Source organism: Vipera berus (assembly GCF_964194415.1).
Source record: "Vipera berus genome assembly, chromosome: 2".
In the NCBI taxonomy this organism is placed as follows: Eukaryota; Metazoa; Chordata; class Lepidosauria; order Squamata; family Viperidae; genus Vipera; species Vipera berus.
Genome location: NC_138203.1, coordinates 104,327,041 through 104,340,193, shown reverse-complemented (window position 1 = coordinate 104,340,193; position 13,153 = coordinate 104,327,041). Strand labels below are relative to the sequence as shown.

The 13,153-nt window shown below is 41.6% G+C and overlaps 1 protein-coding gene across 2 annotated transcripts in view; it reads right to left on the bottom strand.

Annotated features, from left to right (window-relative positions):
* NCAPD2 (non-SMC condensin I complex subunit D2) overlaps window positions 1–13,153 on the bottom strand; it is a 42,549-nt gene that overhangs the window by 14,555 nt on the left and 14,841 nt on the right. Inside the window, exons 14-22 of one of the 2 annotated variants that reach the window (XM_081321349.1) lie at window positions 12,299–12,508; window positions 11,172–11,346; window positions 10,406–10,490; window positions 8,423–8,556; window positions 6,693–6,825; window positions 1,409–1,493; window positions 808–972; window positions 438–655; window positions 49–160 (exon numbers count right to left, since the gene is read on the bottom strand). In XM_081321349.1, coding sequence (XP_081177475.1) covers window positions 49–160; window positions 438–655; window positions 808–972; window positions 1,409–1,493; window positions 6,693–6,825; window positions 8,423–8,556; window positions 10,406–10,490; window positions 11,172–11,346; window positions 12,299–12,508 — 1,317 coding nt within the window. The remainder of the gene's footprint in view (window positions 1–48; window positions 161–437; window positions 656–807; window positions 973–1,408; window positions 1,494–6,692; window positions 6,826–8,422; window positions 8,557–10,405; window positions 10,491–11,171; window positions 11,347–12,298; window positions 12,509–13,153) is intronic. The other variant, XM_081321350.1, reaches the window with a different exon arrangement.

Below are 13,153 nucleotides of genomic sequence, written 5' to 3'. Positions count from 1 at the left end.
AAGATTCATCAATAAGGGGGAAAAACCCCACTCAGCTTCCATATTTACCATCCAAGAGCTCTGTCTCACAAATGGTATGGATGAGCTCTGTTTCTGCATCTTCAGCAGAAGCCCCAACCAAGCCTAGGTCCTCCTCCATGGTGGTGTCATTCCCAGTGCACTATGCAGAAGGAAGAAATAACGGAAAGCTAGCACTGTTCTGCCCCTCAGTGGAGCAAGGCAGCATCAAGATTAAGAAAAGTTTGAAGGCACTCGTGATTCCCCCCCCCCGATGTATACCACTACTCCTCGCAGTTAGTTGAGCAATTCTGCAGAAGGATACGCTCAGCAAAGGTCCCTGTCCCAAATTATGGAAATCTTGAGTAACGTGATCTGATGGTGAGCCATTGAAATAACTGAAGGCAAGTAGACATGGAAACAAGAATTCCAGTCCTCACCTTGCTAGTCTGGAATTTTACAGTGCTGGCAGCTTGTTCCTTTGCGTCTCTTTCTTCCCCAAGGACACGGCGCCTGCGTAGCTCATTGCTTACAGACAACTCCAGGTGTGCAAGCTGCTGCAAGGCCACATCTCCCGCAAGGGAGACCAAGTGTGTTAACATAATGATATCAATCATGCTCGAGTCATCAGTTGCTTCACCGGAAGAAGATCCAAACTCTGGAGAGTAGACAATTTTTTTTAACAGTACATTTACTCTTTTCTTCTTTTCTCTTGCTGCCCTCTCTCGCCATGCCCCTTCTAAGTCACCTGCCTCAAGTATCGCAAGCAGACTTTGCCAAAAGCAGAGAACACGCCCACCTTCAACTCACCCGCCTCAGCTGCTGTACTAAACTCCTGCAACTTTTCCAGTGCTTGTTGGCTACAACACTGCAAGATCTGAGCGCATATTTCCTCAGGTCCTTCTGCCAACAGATAGATAAGGGCAACAGCTCTCTCAGTGAAGGGAATCCAATATGCACTTGAATGACCAAAACCTAGGGGGGAAAGGCCTACAATTAGGCAAAATAACATACTTATAGCTATGCCTGAGGGACGCGGTGGCTCAGCTGAGCTTGCTGATCTGAAGGTCGGCAGTTTGACGGGTCGAATCCCGAGTACCGCGTAACAGAGTGAGCGCCTGTTACTCGTCCCAGTTTCTGTCAACCTAGCAGTTCGAAAGCACGTAAAAATGCAAGTAGAAAAATAGGGACCACTACGGTGGGAAGGTAACAGCGTTCTGTGCACCTTTGGCATCTAGTCATGCCGGCCACATGACCACGGAGACGTCCTCGGACAAGCGCTGGCTCTTCGGCTTTGAAACGGAGATGAGCACCAGCCCCTAGAGTTGGAAACGACTAGCACGCATGTGCGGGGGAACCTTTACCTTTACCTTTAGCTATGCCTACCTTCCTCTCAGTTTCCCCAACTCACCCACAGTTATGGCCTCATGCAGACGCTTGAAAAGTAGATGTGACTGCGGAAGTCGGAAGGGAGTAATGTTTTTTCCGAAGTCAGACTGTGAGAAAAGAGAAAGATATTAGTCATATCCAGCAGAACGTTTTTGGTTTTCTTTATTGAAACCAAAGCTAATTTGTGCTTCCTTAGTCCATTTTGAAGTTCCTATATGTTGAAAGAAGCTCCATCACAATTAGAGAAGATCCTGTTATAGAACTCAGACATAGTTCTGCCATACATACATGAACTTTTGGAAGTATATCAATTATCTCGTTAACAAATGTAAAACTATAGACCAAGCCTGAAGGCAAGTACTCTAAAAGTAGCTTAAAGAAATATCTTGTGCTGATGTTTTTTTATTAGTTTTATTCATTTATAACATAGAATGTGAAAATACAAAAGCAAATAGTAGGGGACAACAGCAGAAAAAGGGAAAACAAAAAATCAGACATTAAAATCAAATCTCAACTTTTTACATTTCTATAGTAGTATGCACTGGCCATTTCTGTATCGGCAAATCAGTATAATCAGTAAAACCCAGAATCATAATATCATGTTTTTTCCACCTCAAGCACAAAGTCCAGAAGCGGTTTCCAAGTAGAAACAAAAAAGACTTGTGTTCTTTTCTTTTATCAACACGGTCAATTTAGCCATCTCTGCTAATTCCATCAGCTTTTGTAACCATTCGTCCAAGGTAGGAATCGAGGCATCCTTCCATTTTTGTGCCTAGAGCAATCTTGCTGCAGTCATCATATATAAAATCAGAGTTCCAATTTTTCCCCCCCAGTTCTTTCCACTAGACCCAAAAGGAAAGTTTCTGGTTTAATCTTTATGTTCACTTTAAGAATTTTCTGCATTAATATGAACCCTACTCCAATATTTCTTTGCCTTATCACATGTCCACCATAAATGATTTGATCTTAACATTTTCATTAAATCAAAAGAAAGGGCAAATTATAAATACGTTTTCGATTTTATGTGCCCACATTCTTGTACCTTTTATATTTTCTTCAAATTTGAATTGGGAAGGAAAGTAAATAGGAAAGTCTGCCATTTGAAACTCCAAGCTATCCTGCTAATATGAAGTCTGGTGATCCTCAGAAGCTCTTTGCTTAGCATAATCACTAAGACATCTTGCCTTCTTTTCAAACAAATTCCCTACATTTATTTATTTTATTTTATTTTAATTCCATTTATATCCCGCCCTTCTCCGAAGACTCAGGGCGGCTAACATGTCTTCCTTAAACATTCTGCCCCAAATGAATCCATTCTATCAAACATCTTATTCCCCTCTGCATCACTAAAAAGGTGAAAGAGAAGTCTAATTCATTAAAGTACGTTTTCAAATGCAGTCAGCTATCTCATAATGAATACATACACTTTTGGTGTAAAATATTTTGGGTTGGTATTTACCTTCCTCTTACCCTACAAGGTGCCCCTTTAATAAAAGGAGGCAATTTTCTAGGCACAATCCTTTATAAATATAAATATTCAGAGAATCCTGCAACACTACTATCTTTTATATACTTATCGTATTTCATGCATACTTTATTTCCTCTTCCTAATTAAACTGGTTGGCTTTTTACTTCTCTCTTTCTCACACAAACACTGAACAGGTTTTAATTGTTTTGTCATAGAAGCATGGTGGCTTATGAGGTTAGGACATTGAGCTGATGATTGACAGGCTCATATTCGAGATCCAGTTGCTGTCGCAGGATAGGGTGAGCGCCTGTCACATGCTCCAGCTCCTGCTGACCTAGCAGTTTGAAAGGAGCGACTGCAAATAGATAGATGGGTACCACTTGGATGGACAATTTAAAGAGGATGTGAAAGGAGCTCCCAACTGGGTGTCCTCCAGGCAAAAGTGATGTTTCCGGCTGATTCTTTCACCAACACTTCGGTACTTTCCATATGGAAGTATTGTTGTTGTTGTTAGTTGCGAAGTCGTATCCGACCCATCGCGACCCTATGGACAATGTTCCTCCAGGCCTTCCTGTCCTCTACCATCTTCTGGAGTCCATTTAAGCTCACGCCTACTGCTTCAGTGACTCCATCCAGCCACCTCATTCTCTGTCGTCCCCTTCTTCTCTTGCCCTCAACCTTTCCCAGCATTAGGCTCTTTTCCAGTGAGTCCTTCCTTCTCATTAGGTGGCCAAAGTATTTGAGTTTTAGCTTCAGGATCTGGCCTTCTAAAGAGCAGTCAGGGTTGATCTCCTCTAGGACTGACCGGTTTGATCGCCTTGCAGTCCAAGGAACTCGCAGGAGTCTTCTCCAGCACCATAGTTCAAAGGCTTCAATTCTTTGGCGCTCAGCCTTTCTTATGGTCCAGCTTTCACTGCCATACATTGCAAATGGGAAGACCATAGCCTTGACTATACGCACTTTTGTTGACAGGGTGATGTCTCTGCTTTTTAGTGTGCTGTCTAGATTTTCCATGGCTTTCCTCCCAAGGAGCAAGCGTCTTTTAATTTCTTGGCTACAGTCCCCATCTGCAGTGATCTTGGAGCCCAGGAAAATAAAATCTATCACTACCTCCATTTCTTCCCCATCTATTTGCCAGGAATTGAGAGGGCCGGATGCCATGATCTTGGTTTTCTTAATGTTTAGTTTCAACCCAAGTTTTGCACTCTCCTTCTTCACTCGCAACAAGAGGCTCTTTAGTTCTTCTTCACTTTCTGCCATTAGAGTGGTATCATCTGCATATCTTAGGTTGTTGATGTTTCTTCCGGCAATCTTAATTCCAACTTTTGATTCATCTAGCCCTGCCTTTCTCATGATGTGCTCTGCATATAAGTTAAATAGCCAAGGCGACAGTATACAGCCTTGCCGGACTCCTTTCCCAATTTTGAACCAATCAGAGGTTCCGTGTCCAGTTCTCACTGTTGCTTCTTGGCCCGCATATAGGTTTCTCAAGAGACAAATAAGATGGTCTGGTATGCCCATCTCTTTAAGGACTTGCCAGAGTTTGTTATGATCCACACAATCAAAGGCTTTAGCATAGTCAATGAAGCAGAAGTAGATGTTTTTCTGGAACTCTCTAGCTTTCTCCATGATCCAGCGTATGTTGGCAATTTGATCTCTAGTTCCTCTGCCTCTTCGAAATCCTGCCTGTACTTCTGGTAGTTCTTGATCCACATACTGCTGGAGTCTAGCTTGTAGAATTTTAAGCATAACTTTACTAGAATGAGAAATGAGTGCAATGGTGCGATAGTTTGAACATTCTTTGGCATTGCCTTTCTTTGGAATTGGAATGTAAACTGATCTTTTCCAATCCTGTGGCCATTGTTGAGTTTTCCAAATTTGCTGGCAAATTGAGTGTAGCACTTTTACTGCATCGTCTTTTAAGATTTTGAATAGCTCAGCTGGAATACTGTCACCTCCACTAGCTTTGTTGTTGCTCAGCTTTTCTAAGGCCCACTTCACTTCACATTCTAGGATGTCTGGCTCGAGGTCAGTGACCACCTCATTGTGATTATCAGGGACATTAAGCTCATTCTTGTATAGTTCTTCTGTGTAATTTTGCCACCTCTTCTTAATCTCTTCTGCCTCTGTTAGGTCCCTGCCATTCTGGTCCTTTATCGTGCCCATTTTTGCATGAAACGTTCCTTTCATCTCTCCAATTTTCTTGAAAAGATCTCTGGTCCTCCCTATTCTATTGTTTTCTTCTATTTCTTTGCATTGTTCATTTAAGAAGGCATTCTTATCTCTTCTAGCTATTCTTTGGAATTCTGCATTTAATTGGGCGTATCTTTCTTTTTCTCCCTTGCCTTTCGCTTCCCTCCTTTCCTCAGCTATTTGCAAAGCTTCCTCAGACAGCCATTTTGCTTTCTTGAATTTCTTTTTCTTTGGGATGGTTTTGGTTGCTACCTGTTGTACAATGTTGCAAACCTCTGTCCATAGTTCTTCAGGCACTCTGTCTATCAGATCTAATTCCTTAAATCTATTTGTCACCTCTACTGTATATTGAACAGGGATATGATTTAATTCATACCTGACTGGCCTAGCGCTTTTCCCTACTTTCTTTAATTTAAGCCTAAACTTTGCAACAAGAAGCTCATGGTCTGAGCCACAGTCAGCTCCTGGTCTTGTTTTTACTGACTGTATAGAGCTTCTCCATCTTTGGCTGCAGAGCATATAGTCAATCTGATTTCTGTGTTGACCGTCTGGTGATGTCCATGTGTAGAGCCGTCTCTTGGGTTGTTGGAAAAGAGTGTTTGCTATGACCATCGTATTCTCTTGACAAAATTCTATCAGCTTGTGCCCTGCTTCATTTTGTACTCCAAGGCCAAACTTGCCTGTTATTCCAGTTATTTTTTTGCTTCCTACTTTAGCATTCCAATCCCCCATGATGATAAGGACATCATTTTTGGGTGTTAGTTCTATAAGGTGCTGTAGGGCTTCATAGAACCGGTCAATTTCATCCTCTTCAGCACCGGTGGTTGGGGCATAGACTTGGACTACTGTGATATTGAATGGTTTGCCTTGGATTCGAACTGAGATCATTCTGTCATTTTGAGGATGGTATCCCAGTATTGCTTTTCCTACTCTTTTATTGACTATTAAGGCTACTCCATTTCTTCTGAGGGATTCTTGCCCGCAGTAGTATACCTGATGGTCATCTGAATTAAATTCACCCATTCCTGTCCATTTTAGTTCGCTGATACCTAAGATGTCGATGTTTAGTCTTGTCATCTCTTGATTGACCACGTCCAGCTTTCCTTGATTCATGGATCTTACATTCCAGGTTCCTATGGAGAAAAAATCTTTACAGCATCGGACTTTCCTTTCACCACCAGACATATCCACAGCTGAGCGTCCTTTCGGCTTTAGCCCAGTCGCTTCTTCTTTTGTCTGTTTTAGGGACATTAAATTTTATTTACAGTACTATGGGATTCTTTATCCTGAATGTCGAAAACTTGAAATTTATTTTAATGTATGCAACACATTTAACAGTTCCAAAAAAGAATAAGCACATAGTGAAAACTGGATTCTCACCCTGATATGGTGCATTGAAACAGCCCATAAAACTAAGTAATTATTTAATATAACCTTGTATAAAACTGGCCATGCGCTTACAATACAGGATTACAAACTATAGCCACAGCAATGTTCAAGGCAGATATCAGTGAATCCTATTGAACAAAGATTCTGCCCTTGGAGTTATTCTCAGGTTGAAAAACTGACTTTTGCTGTCAGTTACATTTATCACTCCACGAGTTACATAAAATGAGATAAAATATTATTCTCATCAAACTCTAACCTTCTGGCTATTGGCAATTTTGGAGAAAGCATTGCACACTTCCTGGGCAAGATGATAATCTTCATGGACTCTCTCATCTAATCCGACAGAGATTAAAAGATCCAGGTTACTTCCCACAATCTCTGGCTTCCCCCTATTGAGTGCAGAAAAATCCCTGATTAGATCCAAATATTATAGAAATCTCCACAATGATCTTAAGAAAGACCAAAGCATTGTGTCTTAGAGAAACAATGGACCAATACTAATTTCTTATGATGAATTATGCATAATTATAATGAATTATACATCAATTATTTACACATAATGTAAATCAAAGATTTCACTGGGTTGCTGAAATTAAGAATACAACATAAGGTAACTGACATGAAAAATGATAACATTTATATCAGCACAGTATTTTTATTAGGCCAATTATATCCTGTAAAGTTCTTGAGAAATGTTCAACAAGCTAGACCTTTGTGTTTGCAGGTGAGGTGATTGATAAGGCTAGAAGAGTATCAAAGCCATTTAGTCTGAGACTAAAAGTTGTCAAATTAATCAGAGCAAATCACTGAAACTTTAAATCTTTAGAAAGCAGTACAAATTATGTAACAAAATATCTAAAGACAAATGTTTTCATCACAGGGCCACAATACAATGCATATGCAACAATTAATATTGAGAATTTACTAGAAGAAAATATTTCTCCTTCAAAATAAAAGCAAGAGGGGATAGCCAAGTACCAGTCAACATTATTTTATTGTTGGGGTAATATATTTTGGAAAATATTCAGTGACTGATCAATGCACATGGAATGCTCTTGATGGAGGTGTTTTTCAAAACATGTCACATTGTTGAAATAAAATAATTGTCAACTCTACAAATGAGCATGTCTGCAGCCAATTTTTCCTACTCATTTTTGGTTGCCACACAGAACGGTGTGTATGTGTGTTTGCCCAGGTGCTTCACTAGTCAAAATAATCTTTTGTCTCATGGGAACCAAGGTCACCGGCTGCTCCCGAGACTGCAGGCTGGGCGTTGTGTAAAAAGCCCGCCAAGAAGATGTATTGAGGAACGTAGTTGCTTGCATATTTTTAGGGATGGGATTTTTAAACTTTGTACTGGGGAATTGTTACCTGTGTCTTCAGACTTGGTTTCACTTTTGATGTGCCGATACTTTGTAACTAATAAACATGTTCTTTGAGGAATTTGCAAGCCTGAGTTCTGCTTTATTCGTCTCTGTCTGTCGGAACCTTGACAATAATTGTGATAGGCACATAAGCACTCCCACTTTTTTGGGGGGGAGAATTTAATTTTGTGCCTGCCTCCCTCCACCTGCCTCCAGCAAAACTGGCAGGTTGAAGCAGGTTGCACAGGATCAGAACTCATGAAGTATTTGACAGCAGAATGCTAACATTCCACTACAACCAAAAGAACATTTATAGAAGTAATCCCAATTAGGAAAATCTTATTTCTAAGAGACATTTACCTTTTCTCATGTGTTTGTTTTTCAACAAATACCAATGATCTAATTTCCTTGTGACTTTCTCTTACTCACATATGTATCTCCAGGTTTTAAACTGCTACTTCATAAACTGAAGGGTAGGGAGAGATCAACTAGATACCAAGTAAGACTACTTTCTTGAAGCTTCCCAAGGAACTAGATTCTTTAGAATATACTGCATACAAATACAATTATTATACCGAATCTTCTAAATATATTAGCCATATAGAAACAGCTAACAACTCACTGTGCCATCATTCCTAGAAGCATAATAGCAGCATGGCGTTCTAATCTTGAGCACTGCAATTTCTCAGTAAATTTTTCCCAGAGCAGTTGAATCACAATAGGTTTTATTTCATCCTTTTGCACAAACTCTGAGATCTAAGAAACAACAAAGGTAATCAGGAAATGAAACCAGGAGGTTTTTAAAATTAGTATAACAGTCAACCCCATCTGCAAACTCCAACCTAAAGCTATCTCTGACACTTTGCAGGCTTTCCTACTCTTTTTTCAAGGTAGCGAGCAGGTGGCCTTAAAGGTTATTGCATCAGAATTAGGATTGAGCACAAATTTGACTTTTTCTTCCTTTGTAGAGATTTACACAGGGCATGTGGAAAGCTTCATTCATGCAGGATAAATTCATCCATTCAGTGGATGAAGTTAAAGGGGCAGGACTATATTGATAAAAACATATGAAGGGTTACCAGGGAAGCAAATGTTTGCTCCCTCTTTTAAACTTTAATGTAGAAATGAGATTGAGGATAGGTAGTAGTAGTCATAGTAGTCGTAGAGTTGGGAAGGACCTTGGAGCTCTTCTAGTCCAACCCCCTGCTGCTCTAGGAGTGATTGATTTTACTTCTTTGATATTGTATGTTTATTCTGACACAAATGAAATTAGAACAGCAGATGCAAATCCCAGACCTTTAAGATCAAACAAAGATTTCTCTAACTTATTATCTTGATCCAAACAACTACTAGTAAGGTCTTTCCAGGAAATCCAGAAACAGAATCTGGTATTTTCCAACCAGTAGCTGATATTGATTTGTTTGGTATTATCCAGCTCATAGCTCATTTCCTTTAAAAAAAAAAGAACCCCAGAAAAACATCCAATCAATCAAAATGATATGTTGCCTACAGTGCAGATCCTATGCTTGCTCTCGGCATTTCCAAGATCCAGTAAAAGGAGACCTGGTTTAACTATGGCAACTGGGGCCAGAATTTCTGTCGCTAAGTGATGTGGTCCTAAAGTGTGATGTTATCTAACTGCATTGCTTAGCAGTGTCAATTCCAGCAGTCCCTGTTGTTCAGCAAGGATTGTGGGTTGTTAAGGGAAAACCTCACATGACCATGAACTGCGGCTTCTTACTGGCTTCCAACAAGCAAAGTCAATGGGGAAGATGACAGAAGCTGCAAATCCCAGGTATAAGCCTTTCCCTATGGGGGCTCACAATCAAACTGGTGGGGTAGTGGGGGAATGGTATGCGGGGGGGGGGAGAGGCATCCTGTGGTGTGGCACAAGGGCAGCAGGCAGTAGTGACCTGGTGTCAGAGCAACCAGGTTGTGGGGGTGGTGCAGACAGACCTGTGCTACAGAGTCCCAGGGTCCCATCTTCTACTCTGTATAGGAGCTCCTCGGGAGAAAAAGCAATGGGAGCAGATGCAACCTGCAACATTTCCTGCTGACTTCCTTACTGACTTCACTTGTGGGAAGCTAGAAGAGAAGGCTGCAAATGATGATCATATAAACACAGGAAGCTGACACCATGGTTAAGTGGGAACCAGTTGCCATGTGCCCAGATCTCAATCACGTGACCGTGGAGGGGTTCTGCGATGGTTGCTCAGCACCATTGCAACTTCAAATGGTTGCTGAACAAGATGATTATCTATTTAGTAAGAAAGAAAAAAACAACCCTTCCCCCCATGCCTAAACATTTTATATTCCAGTCTCACGTCTCCTTAAAACATTCAACTTACCATCATCAATTAAAGTAGCAATGCTCTGATTTAATTAATTCCAAAAACATATTACAGAGGCCCTAGTGACATCTGTGTTTGAGTCAAGTACCTCAGGCATTGCGAAACTCTAAAAGGTCGAAGTGATAAAATAAAAATTTAGATCAGTGATTGTGAGGGCAGCTTGGGGGGCAGAGATTATGGCACCAATATTCTTCAAATGAAGAACACCCGTCAAACGCAACTAGATGGCTTTTTATAAGAGAATACACACTCACAATTTCTTCAAGGCACCTAATTGTCCCCAGAGATGCATCAACCATTAGGAGAGAGAGAGAGTGAACCAAATTCTGGGCTCGAATCCTGCGTAGAAAATAAGTGGGAAGAAGCAGAGTTAATTCTACTGTCATCACGGCATTCTACCCAAGTTAGCTGGGTGCAGCCAGGTGCAGTCCTATGGGGTAAGGCACGTGGAGACGTCAGACTGGATATTCTCCATTTGGTCTGCATGCCTTGGTCTTGTGGGAATTTCTGCGCAACACATTTCAAATGAGAAAGTCGGCCAAGATACAGCTTAAATTCGACTAGGCTGAATAGTGAGCTTTGCAGTTAGATTCTGTACCAGTAGTCCTCGACTTACAACAGTTCATTTAGTGTCAATTCAAAATTACAACAGCACGGAAAAAAGTAACTTATGACCATTTTTCACAGTTATGACCACTGCAGCATGGTCATGTGATCAAAATTTGACTCATTTATGATGGATGCAATGTTCCGTGGTCATGGGACCAGCTTTTGCGACTTTCTGACAAGCAAAGTCAATAGGGAAGCTAGAGTCTCTTAACAACCATGTTACTAATTCAACAACCACAGTGATTCATTCAACAACTGTAAGCAAGAAAATGGGGCGAAACTCACTTAACAAACGTCTCACTCAGCAACAGAAATTTTGGGCTCAATTATGGCCTTAAGTCGAGGACTATCTGTATCAAAATGGGTATCCTGTCCTTCTGCTGCGATTGAGAGAAATGGATCAAGCCAAACCTTTCAGAGTCACCATTTTGGTTCAGATAAAGTCTCCTATAGGCATCCAACACAGCTTCTCTGACTCCAGGTTCCTTAGACCATATCAGGGGGAGCATGCGACGGACTCCAAGCACAGCCTGAGGTACGCCAAACTGAGAAACTATAACAAAGAACTCAATAGCTTCTTGGGCCACTGAAAAGAAAGAATAGGAAGACGACTGATTACTGCAGTTTCAATTCAATCCTCAGGCCGCTTTTATCAAGGTTTCAGCTGTTTTCCTTCTTAGGCTCATCCCAAAGATGCTTCTTCACAAGGCAACTGGACTTTCTTGTTTTTCTTTGAAGACGTTTCACTTCTCATCCAAGAAGCTTCTTCAGCTCTGACTGGATGGTGGGGAATGGAAGGATTTATACTCCTGTTCATTTTAGAGAGTCATTAAAGCTACCTGGAGGCTTATCTGTAGTGCAAATGGGCATGAAGTCTTCAGCAGTGCAAATGGGCATGGAGCCCATTTGGAAGAGTTGAAAGGACTGTGTGGTACTTTACACAATAGTTCTATTAGTATATTACTATCTATATACACTGGTGAGTAGAATTAAGGAACTATTTTTCCTGTGTTGTGAGTAGTGGATCTAGGACTCCCTCTAAACCAGACATGTCAAACACAAGGCCCGGGGGCCGGATCCGGCCCGCGAAGTGGTTTCATGTGGCCCGCGAAGCCATCCTGGAAAAAGTGAGGGAACGGCCCCCACTGCCTTGGCCCTGGCCCAGAGACCCTCCTTCTGCCAGAGACCCTCAGATCTGTCCCACTCCTGCCCAGGCCCCCATTGGCACCCTTGATGCGAACGATGCAGAGCTGGCCACGCCCACCCGGTAGGCCATATGCACTCTAGCCACGCCCACCCAGTAGGCCATGCCCACCCGGCCCCCTGAGGGCAACCGCAATGCTGATGCGGCCCTCAATGAAATTGAGTTTGACACCCCTGCTCTAAATCTCCAAAATGATTTCAGAAATGTTCCAAATAACTAAGGCTCCAGGTTTTCAGACCTATCTTATTACAGGCATGAAGACTTAACCCAAACTTTATGGCATATGACCACATGATAAACACAAACAAAAGAAGAGAAGCATAATTATACCTACCAGATACTGAGCTTTCATACATGAGTTTGGAGACCATGCTTAAGGCTTCAGTGATTTTTGCAGAAAAGTTGTAGGCATCCTGTAAGTATTGTACCAGCATCTCTTGTTTTGCTAAAGCTGCTGGCAAAGAGTCTTCCTCAGTTTGCTTTTCATTCCCTGTACTGTTAATATCATCTATGGATTCTTGGACACCAACTGTAATTTTGGTATCTGCACGGCAGAAACAAGGACTGAATATACGAAATCCCAAACTCAAGGTATGACTAACAACATAAACGTTTATATTGCTTTGGGTGAACTTTTATTCTCCTATTGCAATAAAATATGAACATCTTAGCGATCTCTGAACTTGGTTGTTTGCTTGCAGACATTTCATTAACCCAACTGGGTAAGATCATCAAGGTGCACTGATAATCTGACCTAGTTGGGTAATGAAATTGTCTGTAAGCAAAGAATCAAGCTAAGAGCCCCAAGGACTTCACAGTTCAACCCTGAGCTGTGTACCTTCTCTTCTCAGTAAAAAACAACAGCAGATGAAATAAATTGTTTCTCTAACGGAGCATCTAGGGTGGAGTGGAAGGGGTGTGCAAAATGTATCAGTCTAGGAACGTTCTTTTCTTTCGGTATTGGAATTTTCCAAGGTACCGTATATACTTGAGTATAAGCCGACTCGAGTATAAGCCGAGACCCCCATTTTCACCCCCAAAAACTGGAAAAAGTTCGTGACTCGAGTATAAGCCGATCCGCCGTTCTGCAAGCCTCCGCCGCCAGCAGAGGCTCGATCCGCCATTTTGCAAGCCTGAATACACAGGAATACCCTGTGTGGCCGCGGCTCTCGGGGAAGCCCTGGCTGTC